The sequence below is a fragment of the Strix aluco genome, chromosome 20 (assembly GCF_031877795.1).
Source record: "Strix aluco isolate bStrAlu1 chromosome 20, bStrAlu1.hap1, whole genome shotgun sequence".
Classification (NCBI taxonomy): domain Eukaryota; kingdom Metazoa; phylum Chordata; class Aves; order Strigiformes; family Strigidae; genus Strix; species Strix aluco.
This window is the reverse complement of record NC_133950.1, coordinates 5,308,962-5,331,916: the sequence shown is the minus strand read 5'-3', so window position 1 is coordinate 5,331,916 and position 22,955 is coordinate 5,308,962. Positions and strand designations below refer to the sequence as shown.

The following is a 22,955-nucleotide window of genomic DNA, read 5'->3' as shown; positions in this document are numbered from 1 at the left end:
TTTTGCTTCACTGACCATTTGTATCAACCATCATTCATTCAACAGATGACTACAAGCAAGGAATAAACATCTGCTACTCTGAAAAGGGGTCAATGTCCCCATCTGAGTAAGAGGCAGCTTTCTAAAGTCAGGCTTTATCAATAGCATCACATATACTAAGACTGCGCACGGAGGTTCAAGAAGCTGCTACAGAAATTTTGGTATGGGGAGTGTTGAGTAAGGAAGTCACCTTGGCCTCCAGGACCTATTGCACAAGCTTGTAACAAAACCACATGCAAGATCTCTGCGCTGACGTAGCCACTCGTGACACCTCTGAAAAGATGAGTTCTTTTGACCACAGTGATACTGCCCATCAGAAAAAAAATTAATCTCACATTCCGCATACACTAAGTAGCTTCAAGGGAAACATGTATTTTGAGGAGAAAGACAGGAAGATGAATCTCCTCAGTTAAATGAAATCCAGGCAATCGGTGCTGAACACCTAGCATACCTACTAAGATTAACCTAATCCATTAAAGGAAATGTCTGTCTTCAGATTTCCTCAAGCCTTCTTGTTGCAATTTCCCAAGAAAAGCCATTTGCAAATATAAAAGTAAAAAACAAACAAATAAGGAAAAAAAGAAAGTAAATGTCAAACAGGCAGCCATAGCCTTGAAGGATGTAACCAACTGAGGCAGAAGCAGATTCCTGACTGATAGAAAACTCTTGAGGAGATGTTTCAGAATAACAGGACAGAAACAACATCAGGACAGGAACCTGAGGGCACAGGTGATATTCCTGTGACAATCTGAGGCAGAGGACAATCTTGGGATAAACCCCTCTTGAACAGTCTCTAATGAGACAGTTTGACAGGTCTTATTGACAGTCGAGTACAAGAAAACAAGGGCTCATATGCTGAAGTGCTTAGTGCTCTTCACAGGTAGACTGCAGAAAGGTAAACTGGAGTATCTGCTCGCAGATAGGTGCATGGGAAAGAAGGTGTCAGCTTTGAATGTCCTGACAGTACTGGAGTCATTATCTGAAAAGGACAATCCTGAATATAGGCACTCAGTGTCTTGAATATACTCCTAAATACTGAGAAAGACATATTACTATAGATACTCAATCATCATCTCCATAGAGGAGTCAGATATTCATTGATTTATTACTACCCTCACTGTCTACAAATATTCTTGAAAAAGGCAAAGTTTGGCCAGAAAGAGAAGCTATTGCTGTTCCATCAGCAATTCAGGCAGAATTCCAGTTCTGAAACATCCCCAAACCTCCAGTGACGTTTTATAGGTTGAAGGCCCTGGGCCAGGCTAAACCAGTGAAGCATTGCAAAGTTTACAACACCTCCCAAACTGGATTTTAATCTTTACTTCCTTCCCACCGTGCCAAATGCACTTACCTTTCTCATGATCTTCCGTCCATAGAACATCACTTTGTCTCTCTTACGAAATCTGTACTGAGGCACATGTGGCTGAAGTTGTTCTGAAACAGAGAAGCATCACATCAGAAGCCACCTGCAGCTCTATGCCAAGGGAAAGAACACCGAGCACAGGTTGTCAGTTTTGCTACCTCCGTAACAGCTGTGGCTCCTGTCTAATAAGCAACAAGTTCTTGTGGCCAGGGTTTGGAATTTAAGCCAACACAACATGCCTCGTTATCTAACTCTGGTTAGCCAAGACAGACTAGGGAAGAGCTGGCTTGAGGCTCTACCTAACCACCAGAGGAGATAAAAAGGCTCTCTAAACAGATAGAAGGATCAGGTAATTTTAATCTCACAAAGAAAACCTCCAATTCACCTGTTTCTCATTACCGTAACGATTAAATCGCAGAAAGGTTGAAATTATTTGCATGCCAACTGATACTGAGACTATCAAACACTAGAGAAATAAAAACCTCCAGCATCCTGCACGTGACAGTCATGAATTCTATGCTCAGACCTGGGTAAGTGAATCAACACAAGTTCTTCATCCTTTTAAAGCTGTTTTCCTGCAAGAACCACTACCTTCACAGCAAGCAACTGTCATGAACCAGCACAGAATCTACCATATATGATTACAAAAATACTGAAGTGAGAAAACTGTTTTTAAAACATACGTAGTTACTGAGTACTTACTAGATTGTTTCACTCTTCTGTAAACGACAAACACAACAACTGCTATAAGTAGTAAGGCGACTGCAGCTCCAATAGCAATTCCGGTCAGCTGTGAGAGGAATTTAGGGGGGAAAGAAGTTAGTAACTTCAAAAGCTGAAAATTAAGTACTTTTTGGAGGGCTTAAGAACACTTAGCTCAATAAGATGTCTGAAAGTCAAACGCATTCATAAATACTTAATTTTTCTTTAAAACATCAGACATGCAAGAAGTTTAAACTACATCAGCGTCTTGCTCATAAGCTCACATACCAAGTATTCAGCATTTTTACCCCCAAAGATCTGTGAGCTGATCAAGTCAATGCACATGAGATGAAATAACAGGAATTAATTCCTACCTCATGCACAGCGACAGCAAAGAAACAAACACTCAGATTTTGACTGTGACTTAGAACTTGTGAGAAGCTACACACTATTTATGCACACTCAATCTTTCATCCAGTTGATTAAAGCTATACATTACCATAGTAGTCTGTATTCTGTCTTCTACAAACTGAAGAATTCGTGTTCCACCTGCTGGTAACACAGCCTAGCACCAAAAGGAAGGTGAAATTAGTTTCCCACAACTGGCAAAAAGCCTCCACAAAAACATCTCAAAGCCTGGTCTAGCACATACAATGCAACTTGATTGTATTTTCCAACATCTTTCTTTCAGCTACAGCCACTTGGTAAACACAAGACATAGAGCAGAGAGGGGTCATTAGTGGAGTTTTGCATTGGTGGCAGTTCAATGCATTCCTAAATAGTCCTAAAACAGGGTCTAACAGTGAGGTGATAACTTTTTTGATGATTCTGTTATTCAGAGCAACAAGGACGAGAACTGAGTGTAAAGGACTTTATGAGACTGAGAAAAAAAGGTCATAAAACAGCAGATTAAATTCATCATGAAAAGAAAATCATGCACACTGGGAAAAGCCCTGATCTCAGGTATGTTGTCCTGGGACCTGTGCCAACTATTACTATTCAGGAAAAAAATCTGGCAGTTAAAATAGTTTCACAGGTCAAAACTTACCAGAACAGGGGGAAAAAAGCAAACCCAGTATTAGGAACAAGTAGGAAACAAACTGAGTATAAGGACAGATATGTCCCTGTAAGTCTTGAACCTTAAAAGTACTTGAACCTTAAGCAGTTCTGGTCCCAGTTTTTGCCCTCAGTTCCATATCTGGATGGCCTCTTAATTTAGCTTTGTCACCAAGAGAAAAATGAAGTGCATGTCGAGAGTTGCCAAACTAGTCTCTAATGAAATTCATTTCAGTTCTACAGTGCAAATAAAACTCCTGCCTGACCAGTCAACTCAAACAGACTGCTGTCTTCAGTTTGACTTCTTAGGTTGCTTTAACACAGCACACCAACAATTTATCTTCCCAACATGATTCTAACCCTTTCGCTATTATTATCAGACTAGTATTAGTGGGATTGTAGTGGAAAGTCACAAGAACTTGAAAAAAAAAAAGTTGGAAATTTGTTAGCAACAAATACAACACATTCCGGTAAAATACAGCAAGTTCTTGGTTTAAGTCTATTGTGGTCATTTAATTTATTTCCCCTTGACAGCGTCAGGGACACGCACAGTTCTGCTACTATCCAGGCCTGTATGATCTCAAATAACATCAAAAATAGTAGTTGCCAACTGACAGTCACATTGCTGCTACATGAGGAGAAGAAACAAATTCATGAGCAAAAGAATAACACACACACAGAGCACAGACTGAGCCCTTATGCCTCAATACAGAAAAACAAGGGGAAGAAGAAATTCAGACCTCCAGGAAAAACTGAGAGGTTCTTGCAAGGTTTCTCACAAACACTGGTGAAAGCATGATATTCCCCCCACATACTCAACAGGGTATCTTTTCAAGCACTGACAATCCCTTCAGAAAAGCAGAGAAAGCAAGCAGACAGGTCACAACCCTACAGACACTGGAGACATGTCAGCAGTTATTGTTCCACGACTGCAGCTGAGAGAGGTACGAGGTCATGGTTAAGCCCTAGGTGCTGCTGGGCCCTCCCGTCAGCCCAAACCTGCAGGATCTCTCTTCGGAGGGTCACAGCCAGCACCAAAACTCAAGGAATTCACATGTGCCTCACACAGCCTCAATTCTCAGACACAAAATGTGATAGATAGTAAACTATTTATTCATCAAATTCAGTTAAAACAATGGAAAAGTAAATCACCACATGAGCTATGTAAAGCTAATATTGCTACATTGTATAAAACTAACCGACTAACAGCAAGCGCTTAGCTGAACTAACATAATAAATCAAGGCTGTGTAGGGGGTAGGTAGAAGATATAGTGGTGCGTCCTTATCAGAGCTTTAACAGAGACATGTAGAGACAAGAGGCAAGCAGAGACATGTCAGAGAACTACAGAGGCTGCGCAGAACCTTGGGGTGAAAAGTTTAACGGCGAGGAAGAGGAGATACTTCATCTCTACGACCACTATTCAGGACTCTGCGACCACCGCCCAGAACTGTTGAAGTTTACTGCGCAGACACAAGTAGGAGGAAACCTCATTAAAATATGAAGCGGTGGTAGACGGGGATAGATTATGAATATATATGAGAGTTTCATTAATATACATCACTTTGTAACACATAAGCAAGACGAAAAAGCTTCGAAGGGGCGCGCCGTTGGTGGAGTTGAACTCCCCGGCCGCCCAGCGCTGTTTTGCTTGTTGTCGCTTGCTAAATAAACAATTGGAATTTTTATTGGCCCTGTCTCACATCAATTTGAGAATTTACTTATAACACAAAACACACGTGAAACAGCCCTGAGAAGACCCTCACTTCATTAGAAAATGAAGCGACGATACGCTAAGAGCATGTATTAGCATAAATAGCATTTGTCTGCTTCTTCCGATAATGCTGAAATTTCATTAAGAAAGTGGGAATTGAAGTAATGAACAAAAGTATCCAGCTACATAAACAACGCTCACACTCATCCAGAGCACTGAGCACAGAACAAGCCGCTCGGCTGAGTTTAACAACAACTTCCCACTGCAATCAAGCGCCATCAGTGAGCCATCCCCCTTGTTTAGGGAGAGGCAAAACACCAGCGCCAAAAGCAAGGCTTAAAACCAGCCCAAAACATCAGACTTCCTTGTTGCTCATAAGCACAGGGGTCCACACGCCTATGTTTTGACGACAGATACTGGATTTTCAGGAAACATTGTTTAACTGCATACAAGTAGGTTGCATGTATTTTTAAGTTCTGAGAAGAAATACTTCCCGTCATGGGCCTTGTCTTTCATTACCATGAAAAGCACCACGTGCCTTGTTGGACTATTTATGATTAAGAACAAATGCAAGAAGAGCTGGCTGCCAGAGATTTCTGCAAATCTTCCATCTTTAGGTTAAAAACATACTGTTAAAGCAGAAGGTACTTAAATTGCATCATTCTGCTAACAGCTTAGAATATGAAGCAGAGCGCAAATGGTTTGGAGTGAAAAAAAATAATGATAAAAACACGCACACAAAAAAAATTGGGATCAATCTTGAAATTTTTGGAAGGATAAAACTCTGATCAGGAAAGGTTCTTTCGAAGTAAAAACACTGCATCTAAAGACATTACCCAAATGCTATCAAATTAGGTACGGTAGCTTTCAGCTACTGGAAATACTAATAAGGAAATAAATATGTTCAAAAATAATAGCAAAGTATACGGTACCTGAAGGCTGGTGCTGTTGCCTTCTTCAGCCATGTCTGGAGGTACAGCAGGAGCAAAAAACCAACAAAAAAAAAAAAGAAGACTGAGTTAAGAGCTGACCTCACTCTCGAATATCTTTTTAACCCCGCAACGCAAAGCGCAGCAGAACTGCTCTTCCAGTTTGGCTGAACAAGACAGTTCAAGGCGAACATTCTTTTTAATTCATTGTCCCTTTTTCTCTGCGTTGAGCAACCAAAACCTGCAAGTCTTGAAGGAAAAGCAGAGCTACCAGTGGCGACAGCTCCTGGAGTCCTCTGGGAAGCCGCACGACAGGGCTTCACTCGAACGCCCCAGAGCGTGGCTGCGTCTCGGCTCCCTCAAAACCTCCCCAGACACGGGCACCTAAACACTGACAACCCCCCCACGGAGCGCGGGAGCCCCCCGGCACGAACGGCCGGTCTCGGGTTACCCGTTCTTCAAGGAAAATGAGAATACCGGTGTTCAGCTGCACCTCAGGGGCTGACACGGGGACACTCGCCGACACTTCTTTCCCAGGGCAGAGCCTTACAGAAACGAGCCGCAGCGCTGTGGGGAGGCCGGGACAGAGCCCGGGCCAGCCCCGGGTGGCGCCTCTGCTGCCAGCCCAGCGGGCCGAGCCCTCGGCCGCCGCCCGGCTCCGCCCCGCCTTCCCGTTAAAGCAAACCACGGCACACGGGCGGTGAACGGCGGCCTCCCGCCGGGGCCACAGGACACCGGCACCTCCCGAGCTGCAGCACAAGCCGGCCCGACCCGGCCCGGCCCCCCGCCGCGCCCCGCGCACCCCGCGGCCGGGCCGGGCCGCGTCCCCTCACCTGCCGCTGCCGCCGCCGCGCTCGGCGCCGCCCAGGCCGGGGTCAAAGGTCACCCCGCGGACCGGGGCGAAGGTCGCGGAAGGAGGAGCCCGCCCGCCGCCGCCGAGGGGAGCGGCCAGGCCCCGCCCACCCCCGGGCTCCTCGCTGCTGATTGGCGGGGAAGTCCCCGCCCCCGCGCCGAATGGCCCGCGCTCCTCGCCGCTTCCCATAGGCGCCGCGGATTGGCTGGCGCCTTTCGGCCAATGGGAGCGGGCGGTGTTGGTGTGTGCGGGGGTCGGAGCGCGCCGCTGTGTGAGCGGACGGCGGCTGCGGGCCCGGCCCCGCTGAGCCTTCAGGAGGTGCCCGGCATGGGGCTGCTGACCGAGCTGGCCCGCGGGCTGGTGCGGGGCGCCGACCGCATGTCCCCGTTCACCAGCAAGCGCGGCCCGCGGAGCTACAACAAGGGCCGAGGAGCCAAGAAGCTGGGCGTGCTCACCGCCAGCAAGAAGTTCATCCTCATCAAGGAGATGGTGCCCGAGTTCATCGTCCCCAACCTGGAGGGCTTCAAGCTCAAGCCCTACGTCTCGTACCGCGCCCCCGAGGGCTCGGAGCCGCCTATGACGGCCCAGCAGCTCTTCACCGAGGTGGTGGCTCCCCGCATCAAGAAGGACGTGAAGGAAGGCACTTTTGACCCCAACAACCTGGAGAAGTACGGCTTCGAGCCGACGCAGGAGGGCAAGCTCTTCCAGCTCTTCCCCAAGAACTACGTGCGGTAGGGAGCGAGCAGCGGGGCTCCCGGGGCTGCGGCGGTGCCTCGGGCACGCGGGGAAGAGCATCACCATCGCGTCAGACCGACCTGCTCCAGCAAACACGGGACAGTTTCTGTTACTGGCTATTAAAAGCAAATCCTTCCACTTTGTCTCTCTGCAATGTCTGATTTAAATCGCTGTGGGGAAATCGGCTGTTAATTTCCCATCCATGATTGAGGAGCGTTACTCGTGTCTTGCACTGTGTGTAGTTGTGTTGTGTAAGCGTGTGAGTGTCCAGCTCTCGGACAAGAGCTGATTGACCAGGTGCTGATACTTAGCAGGAGATAGTTTATCTCTGGGTTGCCAAAACTTAATTCCTTCCTTCTGGGAAGGAATTCCTGTCTTTTGTGAACAAAACAGGGCCTGTCTCCTTTGGAGAATCTGGAGTTTGCCGGCTATGGAGCACAAGCCGAACAGCGTACCCGTGTCAGAGCGCTGCGCCACTCGCCCTGAGCAGCAGTTGCAGCCGAGGAGGAAACACTGTGATGGATTTACCTCCAGCCTCAATGATGTGTTCCACTAAACCAGCAGTGAGACCTCCATCCAGCAAAACTAAGTGTTAGGATGGGGGGTAACAGTTTTACACTGACAGAGGGCAGATTTAGATTGGATCTGAGGAAGAAATTCTTCCCTGTGAGGGTGGGGAGGCCCTGGCACAGGTTGCCCAGAGAAGCTGTGGCTGCCCCCTCCCTGGAAGGGTTCAAGGCCAGGTTGGACGGGGCTTTGGGCAACCTGGGCTAGTGGAAGGTGGCCCTGCCCATCGCAGGGGGTGGAACTGGATGGTCTTTAAAAAAGGCCTTTCCAACCCAAACCATTCTGTGATTCTATGAAGTCCGTGCCCTAAGCTCTGAGGAGAGAACTGTAGTTTCTATCAAATGCCACAATTTCTCCAGACTTTCCCAAGCCTTAAAAGTACTCTTTTAGAGTAAATCGAGGTACAGTTAATAGGTACATTTAATGTCTGTTCCTTAGTGCAGCTGCTTGAAATTACAAGGTAACTTTTAAGTTAGAAACGTATCTCAAGAATTGTTATTTTTGGACATATATTCCTAGAAGAGCAGTGCCTTGCTGTTCATCAAATGGATACAAGTGACACTTCACAGAGACAGTTGTGTGCAACTGTTTAAAGTGAAATGCTAAATTCTGTATGTTTTTAAGTCATGAGAAATAACATGTTTTCTCTGACACAAGTGCTGTAGTTTTTAAGAAAGTAATTCTTCTGTGAGAGAGTTCTGTGTGGAGAGCATAGTCATCCCAAGAGGTGCTTGGGGGGGTTTCCATGAGGTTTTCTAAATAAAAAGTACTGCAAAGCTTAAGATTTAGAGAATTAAATTGCAATGATAATGTTCACTTTTGGAGAAAAGAAAGTGTTCGCTTCTGCAGAAAGCAAGCATGTTTACTGCGTTTTCTGTGAGCAGCCAGTCTGTAACGAAGACTGACAGATGAGTCCTTAAAGTGTTATTTAAAAATGACATCTTTTCAGGGCTGCATAGGGCTGTGATGAGGGAGGGGATGCTGCACTGGCTCCCTGTCTTAGAGCCACAGCCCCAAATAACTGCAAGCGAAGGAGTTGTTGGCACACTGGCACAGAGGGTGCAACAATCACAACCATTGTTGGGGGTGAGGGAAGGCACAGGTTTTCTAATTAATTAAGCCCGACCTGCATTTTTCACTTATTTTTCAGCTCATCAGAATAATGGTTATACAAGAGTGGTTGTTTTCTGCCTTCAGCTCTGGCTGCTGTGGGCAGAGGTGGTTTGCCCCCTCCTTTCAGAGGTGTCAGTTCCTTAGGCTCACGCTTCCCAGGAAGGACAACTCTGCCCAGGGGGGTGGACGGGTGAGCACAAGGCTGGAGAGGAGACCCTGTACCCTTTGATGCTAATACCAGCTTGGTCTCGTTTAAGTCGTGTGCCTTGCCTTCCCTGCCGACTCCTCATTTCTCAGAGCAAACCAAGGACTAGCAGAATGCATAAATCAAGTGCCCCAATCTAGTCACATTCTGTGACACCTCTCCAGCTTCCCTAACCTCAGACTGTTTCCTCTTCATCTCACACAGCAATAAAAAAGCATTACAACCTTTTAAGACCGAGTCATAGTCCAAAGCCATGTGGCTACAGGGATACACCCTCGGTGTTCTCACTGAGGCGTCAGGAAACGATTGTCCACTCTGGCTCCCCAAGAACATTCACCACCACCACGCGTCCTCAGAGAGACCGAGCCGTCGCAGGACAGGGCGAAGGTCCTCAAGGACTAACTGCGAAGGACTTCGTAAAACCAAAACGACCGAGAAAGATGAATCACTTATATTGATTTTATTTTAGAAACATCCAAAAATAGGGTGTTTTTTAACAAAAGCTCTTGTTCGCAATACTATTATGAATCTTCATGTAACAGTGCTCAAGAATGTTTTCTAAAATACACATTCACCCTTGAAAAAGGAGTTTTGAAGCAGTAAGATTATCTGCTGTACCTCGTTTTAGATGCAGCACTGTTACCTGTTGCTGGTGTTTCTTTCCCTCCAGACAACTAATTCTTTAGGACCCTCAAAGAGAAACCATGCAAGCTAAAAGTTATTTACCTAGTTTAAGCTGGTCTTTTGTTTCTAGGAAGATAATAGAGAATGTTCCAGAAACGGTGTTTTGCTGATATTTCACAGTGAAAAAAGAAAGCTAATGGAGCAACCATGAGAAATTCTGCAGCCATTCCTGGAGGTAGTTAGGGCAATGTTGTTATGATTTTGGTTTCTGTACGTACTCCTTTTGAACTTAAAAGATGTCAGGAAACACTGCTTGTACTTTTTGGAGATTTTGATCTTAAAGCTGTTCACCTTTACGAAACTGAAAGATCTTGACTTTGGACCTAAATGTATCTCACTGTGGAGAGTAGAAAACATGAGTTTGATACCAAGAGGCTATGGGGGGTGTGGTTTAGTGTGGCACTGAAACATAGCGGGGCTCGCTACACAATTTATGCTGAACCAGGTTGTGTTTAGCTTGGAGAGTGATAAAGTGAGATTGCAACCAGGTGATGTAGGATTAGGCTGTGCAGATACACCAGAATCCTTCCAAGAAAGGCCCTGCTCAGAACAAGCTTCCCATCACTGAACTGCTGTCTGTCATACTGGTCAGTCTGGATTTCCTTCTGAAAAAGAATCTCTCTCTACTAACGATCCCTATAAAGCACACTGCACCGTCAGTATCTGGGCTGTCTCCGAGCACCTTCTCAAAGTACATACTAGTTTACAGATCACACAGCAAGCTACACACACACAGCTAAGCCTCTACTCACAGGCTTTTCTGAGACATTCAGGAAAACATCTGATCACATACTGTGTTTGTCCACACGTAGCAGCGCAGACAAGTCTGGTTTGTGATGGAAGGAAGAGACGGGCTTAACAGATCAATTGTACAAATGCAAACCAGCCTTGAAGGGATTCAAATCTAAGGTACAAACAAGTAGCCTTTGAGAGGAAGGCTGTCCTACTTTGAACTAGTACATTAAGGGAAAACTAAATAAACGTGTCTGTGCTTGACCACATGCCTCAAAGCAAAGGCTTTCCTCAGTGCTGAAAATAAAACACCAGTAATTCCATCAGTATTGGCCTTAAAAGACTCACAAACTCAACAGTAAAACTGGAAAAGCCCAACAGAAGTTAGAACATAAGCTCAGATGGTGCTCTCAGTACAGGAGTTTTCCTACCCCTCTCCCCTGGGACTGGTCAATGCAAACTTTCAACTGTTCTTTCAGACGGAGATCTAGTACTTGGTGTCTCCGAAGGGGTCACCAGGCTCATCTCCCACTTCCAGACATGGAGGATATTGTCATAGAAAGAACAAGTTGCTACAATGCTCATTTCTTTCGGGCTGTCTAGAGACCTGGCGGAATCACTGCTTCTGTCCGGGCCCATTCCGTTGGGTCTCTTAGCTCCCCAGTCAGAACCCCTGGCTGACTCGGGCTCTCCCCCTCGCTCAGGACCCCCAGCCAAATCTAAACCCTTTAAATCAGGGCCCCTAACCAGGTCACGATCCCCAGGGAGCTTAGGAGCCGCCTCTGCTTTGGGCAGCAAGGCAGGGCCTTCACTCTCCTCATCCAATATTACATCAAAAGTAGCTGTAGGAGACTCATAAATTATCTTCAGGTTTTGGACCTGCAAATTCAGTCTCTCGTCTCCTTCCTCTGATCTTCCCACAAGCTCCTCCAAAGAGTGGCACGCAGCAGCAGAGTCGTGTGTTGCAGTCAAGGAATCCCTCGGACAGAGCCTTGACCAGTCAGCCCCGTAGGCCAAGGAATTGTGCAAGACGTAGGATGACAGGATGATACATTCCTCCATGTTTTCCGCTTAAAAAAAAAAAAAAAAGAGCAGAAATCAAGTTGCGAAATGGATTGTTGCAGACTGCTCAAGCCATTGTAGCACTGGCTCCGTCCTTACTGCCTTCTTCACAACAGCGTTAAGCATTCTAGGAGTAACGAGGTACTGCCTCTCCTGACAATTTTTCAGCCACCTCTCATTAGCCTGGATTTTCTCTGGTTCAGTAAGCAGACAGAAGAAGATGGTTTAACGTGCATGAGGCTTAAGAGCCTCATTATTCAAAATACCTAAAGAGGCTCAAGACAGACAAGACAGATCACACAGCGATCCCCACTGAGCCATAAATACAACTGGTGAGGTTGCCAGACCAGCTTCTGGTCATAAATAAATTGTGGATGTGTTCTTCCCATGAAGAGTCAAATTATTACTCTGATATTAAGTGGACATCAAGTTCCTCCCCTCCCTATACAGCAGAAATGTTATCCTCATTTCACAAGCTGTGGATCTGCACAAGGCCTGGAGAAACCCAGGACGGCAACCATTTTATGCAAGATTGTATTTGTAATGTAAATGCAAACAGCTTTTAATCATGTAAATACCTTCTGATTCACATGGAAGGCTTATTCATGTTCTTCTAGATTAACCAGATTGCACAGCTCTTCCTTTCTGAGGCAACAGCCAATTCACCAGCAGGTCAGTAAGTTCTGCTGACAGTAAAGCACCACCTGACATTCGGAAGAACCTCTTTGAACCATCAGGATGAACGGTCATGTCACCGGGAAATGCCTTCACACCAAAACAGGCTTTCCTCCCGTGAAATTACGAGATTTACACATGAATAATGACGGTGCCTTTGCACAACCCATCAGGCCAACAGTGAGGATAGGTCTGGGAAAGCTGGAACAGTTACCTCAAGTTGGAATAAAAGCCTACAGCTATTAACACCATCTAGATCTTTCTCGCAAGCTCAGAGCTGGAGCTCCCCCGTTAACCTGGAGGTAGGAAAGGCGAGCAGCAGAGCAGCGCCAGAGCGTCTCTGTGCCACTGACCACTCACCCATGCTTCCGCGGCAGTCAAGGATTTTGAATCCACTCTGCATGCAGGCTGCCAACAGCACAAAATCACAGGTTGGGTGCCACTTCAACCTCCAAACTCCACCTTCAACGTGGGTGTCTGCCAGAGGCTGCTTCATGTTCCTGGTGTCCCACAACAGCACGTGCTCGTCGTAGCTGGAGATATATCACAAATAAAGACGCAGCCAAGCAGCAAAGCTGATTCAGTGCAACAAGTACAGAAGAAAATTAGGAAAGATCGCATGCTCTTCACCACACTGAGTGTCTGAAGAGCCCACACCTTGAGCAGCACTAGCACGTTCAAAATAACAGAGGAAGCCGGTCACACTGGTGAAGAGCAGCTGAAGGGATTTACCTGCCAGTAGCCAGAAGATTCTCCCGGTGGGGACTGCACTGAATGCTGCACACACCCATTGAGTGTCTGCAAAAGAACAACAGACAGCAGAGGGAAGAGACAGCAATGTACAATTTCAGAAGCGATTCTTCCATGAATTTCAAGGATTTTGGGTCCACGTAACTACATCAAGGTGTCTCAGGAAAGGAGAGCAAGATGAAATCAAATTTCAGCCCAATGAAACACACAGGCAGAGTTCCAGCTACGCAGTCCAACAGCATTCCAGGGCAAAACTTCTACTCACACAGTATCTCAGCACAAATACCAACTGCTGTTCAGAGCCCATAAGAATTTCAGCCCAACAACTCCATTCCCAAGAGACTTTACTCCCAACATTAATACTTCCATAGTAATAACCCCTGGTGTATTTTAAGGTTACGTATAAAATTTTACTGGAGAGTTGAGTATATATTGTTTTAATTGTATTCTAGAAGATATGTTATGCCACCAGAAAAAAGATTACTTCAAATGAGTGAACAGTGGAGAATATTTTCTAAAAAACGTTCCACAGTAAGATAATCAAATTTAAACACACATAAAAATTCCCCAAATTAAAGTGTAAATCAGGATCCTTCTTTTAGAAAGAAGTTACCACCATCTTCATGCGTGGAAGTGAGCTGTTGGTTTATTGTATTAAAGGACACAGAGAAGAAAGTTTTCACCTGAAATTGTCCCGATGAAAAAATCTAATAGAAGTCTCCATTCCCAGGGGAGGCAGAACAGGACCCCACTGTCACTGCACGTCTCTGAATTCTGTGGCTTGGGAAGGGGCACGGTAGCACCGTATCTTCACGCACGATAGCTGTAGGGTCCAGCTGCAGACCCGGCTTGCTTACCTCTTGCTGGTGAAAACAGGAGCCTCTGGACTGCACCTGGTGTCCCAGCCCTTCAGCAGGCTGTCATCTCCTCCTGCACAAAGGCAAAACAGCGCTACCCTGAACACCGGCCAAAGGACCAGTGCAGGGCACTGAGGCAAAGTAGTTAATACAGAGCTGATGCTTTTCAGCCCTAGGATCTCCTAGCGTTTAGCAGACATACCAAACATCATCTGAGGCTCACAGTACTTGTCATCACCAGAGAGACATGCATTAACAGTACCCTCACTTTGCTAAGCAAAAAAATTCTGAAGAAAAAAAGACTGAAGAAAAGAAGGCTCTAGAAGGTCCCTGCTCTCTTTTGCACACAAGAGATTAACATCTTTTTTGCCCATAACCAGCCAAAGTACAGTTTAAAAGGCACAGCTTCTCCTAATTAACTCCAACCACTTCCCCACTTCCCACAATCAAGAGGCCTTTTACCCCTAGCAGAGGCCCCAACTCTTTCAAGAGGTGTGATGCAAGCAGCACACTCAACCCTAGAAAGTAAAATCCCAAGGAACACACATTTCTAAACGAGGTGCCCGCTCCCCAACACCCCCAAATGAGATTCCCAGTCCTTGCACACCTGAATACACAATATCGGTGTCCCAGTAATTAAAAGCAGCAATCCAGGCCTCAAATTTGTGAGCTTGCCACTGGTTCAGGACATGCACAGAAGGAGCAGATTCATCTATGGAGAAAAGATTCAGCTTCCCCTCTGAATCACTGCTGATCACTCTCAAAGGACATCCGCTACAGTGGAATACAGAGAAAATATTAAAACTTACTGAAACCTCTGTCTTAAGAAGCTGTTAGAGTAAAAAATAGCAGCCAAAGTATAGACGGATAACATAATACTATGTACGTTTGATTCAACTAAACATTGATAGAAAGGGGTAGCGCAGCGGAAGGAATGCACGCATTTATACAGTTCTTTTTAGCTTCAGCCCATCCCATCTTAAAATCATCTGCACCAATTATCCCCATTCCCCGATCTCACAGCAAAAGCAAACCCTCACACTCATGAGGGAAAGAAAACCAGCCTTGGGTCTTTCTTTCTCCTAGATGCATAACTTGACTTCTCACATGCTTGATATTACATCGATAAATAAATTCCATGTGAAAAGGGATTTTTTTTTTTCCTCAAAGTCAGACCGACAAGGACCTCCAAGAGTCTCTTTCCTCTTCTGGAGTATGAAGAAATGTCTGTGATAACAGCGAAATAAAACATCCGAAGCGCTGGCTGATCCTGACCTTTCCTGCTCTCTTCCTGTGGCACAGGGCAGTCGCAGTCTCTGGACACAATGCTCTTGGGGCACTGGCAAAAGTTTTGGCACAGATTTTCTGACATTCCCTGACATGAACTAGGTACCTTCTGTTTGGCTGCCTGCAATTGTAGGTACCCATGTGGTGGCTCTGAGTTCTTTCAACAGCTCTTACACTGTATGTTAGATACCAAACCGTACTGGATCTCCTCAATTTCCACACGAGAGAGATAGGGTCTTCCCCTTCCTACAGAGATGTGAAGGCTGCACATTTGGCTTCTAGGAGGAGTTATTTGTCTCTCAAATGACAACAGTGACAGGCTTTAAAGGAACTTTTCATCATGGCAATGATCATTTATCTTGAAGGGCAGAGACAAGCAGAAGAAGGAATATAAGGAAGAAGAAAGTAGAACTAGGAATTCTACTTATTCATTAAAACAGCATGCACAGAAACAGCTTTAATTAGCAAAAGCTACTAAATATTTGCCCTACAGCATTAAGCACAGGACTGCCTGACGCCCTCAGTTTCCAGCTTCACACCAAAGGCACCACTGTCTGTTTTGCACTTAACTTACAAAAACCATATACCCTACCTCTTTCAAGGAACAGCTAATTCATGTTATTTCATGCAGCGATGCCATTTCTGAAATCAAATGTATGAGCATTTGAGAGAGGAAGAAGCCACTTCCAAACCAATTCTCTCCCGTTTCTCACTAATCCACGTTCAAACTTCCTACACGTGCTATTATTAGCAGTTCTTAAGCAGCACTTCACACGAAAATTTCAGCCATTCTAAGAGCAGAGTTGGAGCCAGTCGATCCATCTGCATCCCATTCTGGTCTTTCCTTTTAGCAAAGGCAAGAGAAGACATGTCCCTGGGTCACCTGCTGCCACTCACCATAGCACCACCTCACATCTGTTGTTGGTTTAGTCTCTGCTCTTGTTACAGTGGCCACAGAATGTGTTCTTGTTCCTTTGTTACCCTTGCTCTGGGAATAGTAACTCCTAGAGAAGGTGCAGGGAGACAGCTGGGATCTAGAAAGTCTTAAGCTGCCTCACAAAAAGCCACCAAAGATTCATTCATCAAAGTCCTCAATTTATGCCTGAAAACTGTCCCACACACACAACCTGCAATACTAGCCTTTATCTCCCATCCTCACCATTGCTCTCGTCCTGTGGACCAGTCTAAAGACAAGGCCAGACGCTGCACACCGAGATCGACCCTGAAGCATGGCTCCAGCATGCAGCTGTTCTTCTACTGGAAAGAAAAGGAATGGGTTAAGACTGGGAAGACAGCAGGTACATAACACCACTTGTATGGCTTACCCCTACGGCAGGTGTTCTCTGGAGACTGACGAGCATATCAGGGTCCCACACTAAAGAGATGAAACATCCCATAGCAACACACAATCACTTAGTACTAGCTGAAGTGCAAACATACACAGGATTCCCACCCTCCTGCTTCCCATCGCCCACCAAATCCCCCTCAAACTTTGCTTCTTCTCAGTGAGTGACGAAGTGCAGAAGCGATGATCTGACTGTTGAATTCCCTTGAATAGCTTGATGACTCCCTTCTTTCACCAACCAAAAGAAACCTCTCTCCAAAATTTGTTTTTAATAATTTTGCACCTTCAACTGTGTTTACCACTTAGTCCATACTCTCAAGTGACAGTTTCCAGGGTTCACTTCTGCTCCCCTCATGCCTCTCAGCTCCCACTCTGCAAGTGGGTAGAGCCCAGCCAGTCTCTCTGGTGCCATGAACAAATTTGTAGGATTTATGAGAAACATTATCAGAAGACAAGCTAAGCATATTGAGGAAGCCTTGGAAACCGTAGAGCTTTCCTACAAGTCTCTGAACACTGCTAATAAATCCAGAGATGTACTAAATCCGGGTTAAACAATGCTTCAACAGCAGCGGGTGTTACAGCCACCTACCTCGCTTCCAGTCAGGTGGCAAAACTCCACGGCGCCCGTTGAGTTTGCAATGCCAACCATGGGATGTTCCGCAACAGGAACGTGGCACCTAAAAGATCAAGTTAAACAAGGCTTAAATGTCCATCTTTCTTGTATTCAAGGAGGAGGTCATAACTTTTATTCCAGGACAAGCAAGGAGACAGTATTTGACAATCTCATGAAGAAAATCTAAGGCTCCTCAAGTTCCCACAAAGCTGCATGGAGGGGATTATATATAGGGTAAAACTACTATATATTATTATATAAACAAAAGAGGTCTACAGCCACAGTGCAGCTGCTCCTAAGCGAGCAGAACAGCATAACACAAAAACGAGCACAGTCTTTGCTCACTGGAACAAACCAGAGAATACTTCCCTCCAAGAATTCAGGGACAGTTTTGTTAGTAAATGCTATTGTTGCTGCCATACCAACAGCCAAAAAAGATCCCCAGAGCACCAGACCACGCCGCTGTGACTCCGAGCCTCGGCGGGCCAGCGTTACCATTTGATGTCCAGAATGGCGGCAGTGTCAATCCTTTGGATTTCTGTCAGCGGGATGTAAGGCTGCTCCTCGTTGTAGTGATACAGGTAGAGGCGTCCGGTCCGGTCACAGGCCCCATTGCTTCCTCGGGAGTCAGTCTACATCAAAAATTGGAGAGAAAAGCGCAGGTGTAGCAGCGTTTCCACCTCCCCCAGACCTCTCCCCACCCCAGATCTCGCCAGGAGCAGGCGCAGGGCTGAGGGCTCCCGCTTGTCAAGTCCCTCCCTTGAGGGATTCAAGCCGCCACAGCTCCCTCAGAGCCACGCTCGCCAGCGGGGCCCCCTCAGCCCCACACGCTGCGGCCACCTCAAGGCCACCCAGCGGGGACGGGACGGGCGCGGGGACACCCAGAGGCGGCCCGCGAAGGGCGGGAAACCCCCCCCGGGCCCGGCTGAGGCCACTGAGGCGGCCGGGGCACCCCCGGGCCCGGCTGAGGCGGCCCGCGAAGGGCGGGAAACCCCCGCCGAGCTGAGGCGGCCGGGGGGGGCAGGGGGAAGGCAGCCCGGTGCGGTGCCGGGCGGGCGGGCTCACCGCGGCGGGCGGGCGGAGGTGGTAGGTGCCGCAGGCCAGGATGCTGTGCCAGCCCTCCACCGGGCACCACTCCACCGCGTCCGCGCTGAACTCCGTGTCCACCACCTGCAGCGTCCGCGTCCGGCACGGCGCCGCCATCTCAGGGCGGGCTCATGCTGCGCGGGGCGGCGGGACGGCTCCGGGGAGGCCGCGCCGCCGCGCAGCGGAACCGCCGCCCGTCTGCTTCCCGGTCAGGGGCGGCGCGGGGCGGGCCCGGCGCGGCTCGGCCCGGCGGCGGCTCCGCGGGCGGTGCTGCCCCCGCCCGGGCCCGGCCCCGCAGAGCCCGCCTGTGCAGCCCAGCCTGGCAGAGGAGCCCGGTGGCCCAGGCTGGGCTTGTTGGCACAAGCAGCTCGGGGACGTGCTGAGCTTCGTCCTTAACCGCCCTCGGATGAGGGTTTTGTCATTAACTTCCCTCTCCAGACGCAGGCTTCCTGCGCCCACCGCATCCAGCCGAAAGGGGTCTGCAGCGCCAACACGTGTTAGGGGAAGAACTGCTGCTCATTAGAGAAAATCAGCACCAGTATTCCCTTGGCATCCTCCCTCTGCCACTCTTAAAGACCTTCCTCATGTCCGTCACTCATCTCTTCCAGAGTAGAGATGTACCCGATGTAGCCGTGCTTTCGAAGCTGTTCTGGACCACGGAGGGATCCTGTTCCTGAGCCCTTCCCCTTTCACAGAATCCCAGAATCATCTCGGTTGGAAAAGCCCTTGAAGCTCCTCCAGTCCAACCATGAACCTCACCCTGACCGTTCCCAACTCCACCAGATCCCTCAGCGCTGGCTCAACCCGACTCTTCAACCCCTCCAGGGATGGGGACTCCCCCCCTGCCCTGGGCAGCCCATTCCAACGCCCAACAACCCCTTCTGCAAAGAAATCCTTCCTAATATCTAGTTCCTCGCAGTCCTTCCCAGGACTCGGGATGGAGCACACAGCCAGTTCACACCCTGGTGCTGGTCTCTGCCCTCACGTCCTTTCCCTGAGCCTGCTTTGCTGCTGTCCCCCAAGCAGAAATTTCTGCAGAACTGTTTCACAACCCAAAGGTCTCATTGCTGAGTGAAAACAGCCAGCTAAGGGCTCATCTTCTGGTGTTTTCCCATAAGCAACAATACATTTATTGACACACCAGTCTGTCTCGTAAGATCCTTCTGCAATTCTTCACTCAGCCTTTATTATACTATTACACTGAATAACCTCATCAGTGGATGTTGTCACCTTCCTGATTCATTACTTTTTCCCAATTATTTTTTAATATATTAGGCATCCAACTGTTGACTTCTCTCCGCCAAAAAAAATCCCTCCCTTTAACTCTTTCTTACCTGTCTTTTAAACAGTTGTTTGTCTATGTGACATTCCCCCTTTTCCCATAGCAGCTTTTTTCCTTCAGTGCCTTGAGCAAAGTCATGATCAAGTGGATTTTGGAAGTTCAGGCAGACTCTACCAACCAATCCCCTTTATCCCCTGCTTGTTGATGCCGTTAAAACAATCCCACTAGCTTGACTTCCTGTACAAAAAACTGTGTTGACTCCTCCCCAGTATTTAGCCATTGGTGCAGCATCACAACATCTATGAATTTGTTAAGTGCAAGAGCCATGTTCACCTGGTTGTAGTTGCTCCTTCTGCCCCGAAACTCATTTCAGAAGCTGCTGTCACAATTGCCGTGGGTACCGAGGGAGAGGTCACCATCCCAGCTGGTAGCTCGCCTTATTCAACCTTGAGCTCCCTTAGAGCCCGTAGGTGGCACCGGCTGGTCCTGGCAACTTGTTACTGCTCATTTCATCTGAACTTTAATCTCTCCTAAAAGCACTTCAGTTTTAAACAGATTCCCGGTTGAGCTCTCCATATGGAAGTATTCCTGTGTGAACTCCCACAGCTCTTTCACAGCAAACACATATGCAAACAATCCACTTTTTGTGCTGGGACTTGTATCTTCAGGTCAGACTTTCCCTTTACTGTGCATCACATCTATTGACTCTGGCAGTCCCCCCACTTCTGCTTTTTCAAAATTATTTGTGCAAGTTTTATGACTTGAATGTTTGGTTTTGTTTGCCTTTTTTTTTTTTTTCCCCTCACACTTCACCTGCCAAATCTTACTCTTTCCCTCTTCTACACTTGGACATAAATTCAGTTTATAAAGGATTTCTTCTTACTCTACGAGCATCCCACACGCTGCTGTTTGATCACAACAATCTCCTTTTGTCCTTTCCATTGTTTTGATGGGTGGTAAACATTAGCACCTGGCCCCAATGTGGTATCTTACACTCTCTCCATGTCACCTGCAAGCATTTAAGTCTTTTAGCTGCCCCTTTTACCTTCACCAGTTTTATTTAAAATCACTACCACAGAGAAAATAATCCTATAGGTGTATTAAACACTCAAATACCAAAAGGTAAACACTGAGCCCTGCAATACATTATATTTCAGATTTTGTGTTCCTTAAGTCAGCCATGATTTTTATCAGCTTGAATTGTGACTTTTGAATGTTTGGGATCGATAATACCACCCTACTTTGATGTGAAGGAGAGTAGCCGGGGAAAGTATCAACATTTCATGGTATGTTTACACCGTGAGTGCACCCCTCTGTTACTATCAGCATCAGTAACGCTGCAGGTTCCTGACATGAGCTGGATTTGCCACTTCACAACTGGCAGAAATCTTTTTCCAGACTCTCCCCAAAGGTCTGGAAGCACATGGGGTCCTCCTGGAACTGGCTTACACCAGACAGATGTTCACCCACTCCTGGTGACTCAGGATGAACCAGTGTGACCCACCAGCAGGAACTCTTTCAGGCCCAGACATCCCCACCAGCTGCACCAGATGCCACGTGCATTCACAAGGACATGGCAGCACAGGCAGTGACAAAGCTGAGCCAGCAGGACTGCACTGGCCCAAACAGCCAAATTCTGCCTCCCAAAAGCACATGGACCAGCAGATCCTTGAGGAGCTTGCCAGGCATCACAGCTTAGAGATGTAAAACAGGCTGTGGAGGTGCACAATACCCTGCCCCTAACCCACGGCTCTCATTCTCTCTCTCCATACTCTTCATAGCCCAGCAACTGTGACATTTCTCCCCAGAAGTCCTCTGGAGCTCCTCTTCCAAACAGATGTTCCTATCTAGGAAACCTGACTCATTAAGCCTTGTTTTGGTCCACAGGTGAATCAGGGGTGTGTACAGAGAGTACTCCATGCTTCAGAGACCCAAGGAATGAAAGACACAGATGCAGGCTTTTTTCCCTGGAGGAAGTATCTTAAATGGAGAGTATCTCAATAAGTCAGCTCATTTACCAGTACTGCAAAGGCCTGCTCCAAGATAAATGACCATGTACTCTAACCCTGTGCTTTTTAAATACGTGCCCACACGAGAATATCCATCTCAAGCTGGTTTCTTTAAGCAGGGAAAGGAGGCCCTTTACAAGAGCTTCATCCTCTGAAAAACCATATAGGCTATACGCAGCAGAGCTGCCATGTTCCAGTGTAACTGGCTCTTTCTGACACCTTACAAAAAGGGAAGATCTCTAAGTTAAAAAGATCTTCTGCCAGAACCGTTGACCACAACTTCCCACACCAATCAGGAAAAACTGTTCTGCAGGCAGTGACATGCTTACTGCAGTCCCTGGGACCTGTCTAGGGGCCATAATTGCTGCAGCTACTTCTCTCCTCTGGCACAAGGACAGTCTGGAGTCAAAGGTTACACACTGAGTCAGAACCTGTGTTATTTCACCAAGCCCTTTCAGGATGTCCAGGCAACTTGTTTCTTTTCATTCCGTTGATGGTCTAACAGTGGGCATCCTCCCTCCCTACCTGCTTCACCCTCTCCTCCCGTCCCCATCCCCTTCCCTCCCACATTCAGTGGATCAGGATTGTCCTAAGTGCCACCATCTTACTTTTGCAGACTCTTTAGCTCGAGTCTCACCCCTCCTTCATTCCCTTCCTCTGCTGCTCAAGAGGAATCTACCTGTTGCCCCATCAACACTTCGTCTGCAGTCTACCCCCGTCCTCTTTTCTCATTGCAGCAACATCACAAACATCAGGACTAACCATTTTCCCTGCTCAGTGCTGCAGAAGTGTTTAAACGCTCTAAGACTGCACTTCAGTTTGCTAAACGTGATTAGTGGTGATACAATGGAAAATTGGCAGGAGAAATAGCAGCCTTTTAAAAAGGCAAGAAAAAAAGAGTCAATATTTCTGCTCTTTTCAATGGATTACCTCCAATTAAAAAAAAAATCTTCCTTATGTTCCATTTTATATTCATCAAAAACTGTACAGTTCATTTAAAGCAAATAATTGAATGTTTCCTTAAAAAAAAATATCACCCATTACAGGAAAATCTGATTAGGTCCTGCTTGATTTCTTCACACTTAAGGGCATTTTAGACTGCCTAAACAGAAAAGTTACAGTAGAACCATGACTTAAGAGTTGCAACTTGACAATGTGCCTACCAAGTGAACTTCCAGCAGGAAGCTTCAGAAGTTCTTTGATATCTCCTAAGATGCTTAAAGCCAAAGTATGAAAACCCACCCAAATACTAACAATTAAGAACTTCCTGTGCAGATATTAGAAACATAATGTAATATT

At 46.9% G+C, this 22,955-nt stretch overlaps 3 protein-coding genes across 7 annotated transcripts in view; 1 reads left to right on the top strand and 2 right to left on the bottom strand.

Moving 5' to 3' along the window:
- PNPLA7 (patatin like domain 7, lysophospholipase) overlaps positions 1-6,737 on the bottom strand; it is a 132,046-nt gene extending 125,309 nt beyond the window's left edge. For 2 of the 4 annotated variants that reach the window (XM_074846622.1, XM_074846624.1), the window contains exons 1-5: positions 6,635-6,735; positions 5,805-5,839; positions 2,604-2,669; positions 2,105-2,192; positions 1,391-1,473 (exon numbers count right to left, since the gene is read on the bottom strand). In XM_074846622.1, the coding sequence (XP_074702723.1) occupies positions 1,391-1,473; positions 2,105-2,192; positions 2,604-2,669; positions 5,805-5,837 (270 nt within the window). In that variant the 5' untranslated portion in view covers positions 5,838-5,839; positions 6,635-6,735. Of the gene's footprint in view, positions 1-1,390; positions 1,474-2,104; positions 2,193-2,603; positions 2,670-5,804; positions 5,840-6,278; positions 6,453-6,634 lie in introns of those variants that run through there. The other 2 variants (XR_012625885.1, XM_074846623.1) reach the window with 2 other exon arrangements.
- A 142-nt stretch (positions 6,738-6,879) lies between these two features.
- On the top strand, positions 6,880-7,527 carry MRPL41 (mitochondrial ribosomal protein L41). Its single transcript, XM_074846628.1, has one exon. The coding sequence runs from the start codon at positions 6,982-6,984 to the stop codon at positions 7,387-7,389; it is 408 nt and encodes a 135-aa protein (XP_074702729.1). The 5' UTR covers positions 6,880-6,981; the 3' UTR covers positions 7,390-7,527.
- A 2,192-nt stretch (positions 7,528-9,719) lies between these two features.
- DPH7 (diphthamide biosynthesis 7) lies at positions 9,720-18,578 on the bottom strand. 2 transcript variants are annotated; one of them, XM_074846626.1, is made up of 10 exons: positions 18,345-18,578; positions 17,775-17,911; positions 17,256-17,343; positions 16,481-16,575; positions 14,642-14,808; positions 14,035-14,107; positions 13,160-13,225; positions 12,788-12,960; positions 12,331-12,456; positions 11,631-11,760 (listed from the first exon to the last, which is right to left on the bottom strand). In XM_074846626.1, the coding sequence occupies exons 1-9, from the start codon at positions 18,480-18,482 to the stop codon at positions 12,371-12,373; spliced, it is 1,023 nt and encodes a 340-aa protein (XP_074702727.1). In that variant the 5' UTR covers positions 18,483-18,578; the 3' UTR covers positions 11,631-11,760; positions 12,331-12,370. The 2 variants fall into 2 exon arrangements, with proteins under 2 accessions (XP_074702726.1, XP_074702727.1); XM_074846625.1 differs by lacking the exon at positions 12,331-12,456 and having other exon boundaries at positions 9,720-11,760.
- Positions 18,579-22,955: the final 4,377 nt, after the last annotated feature.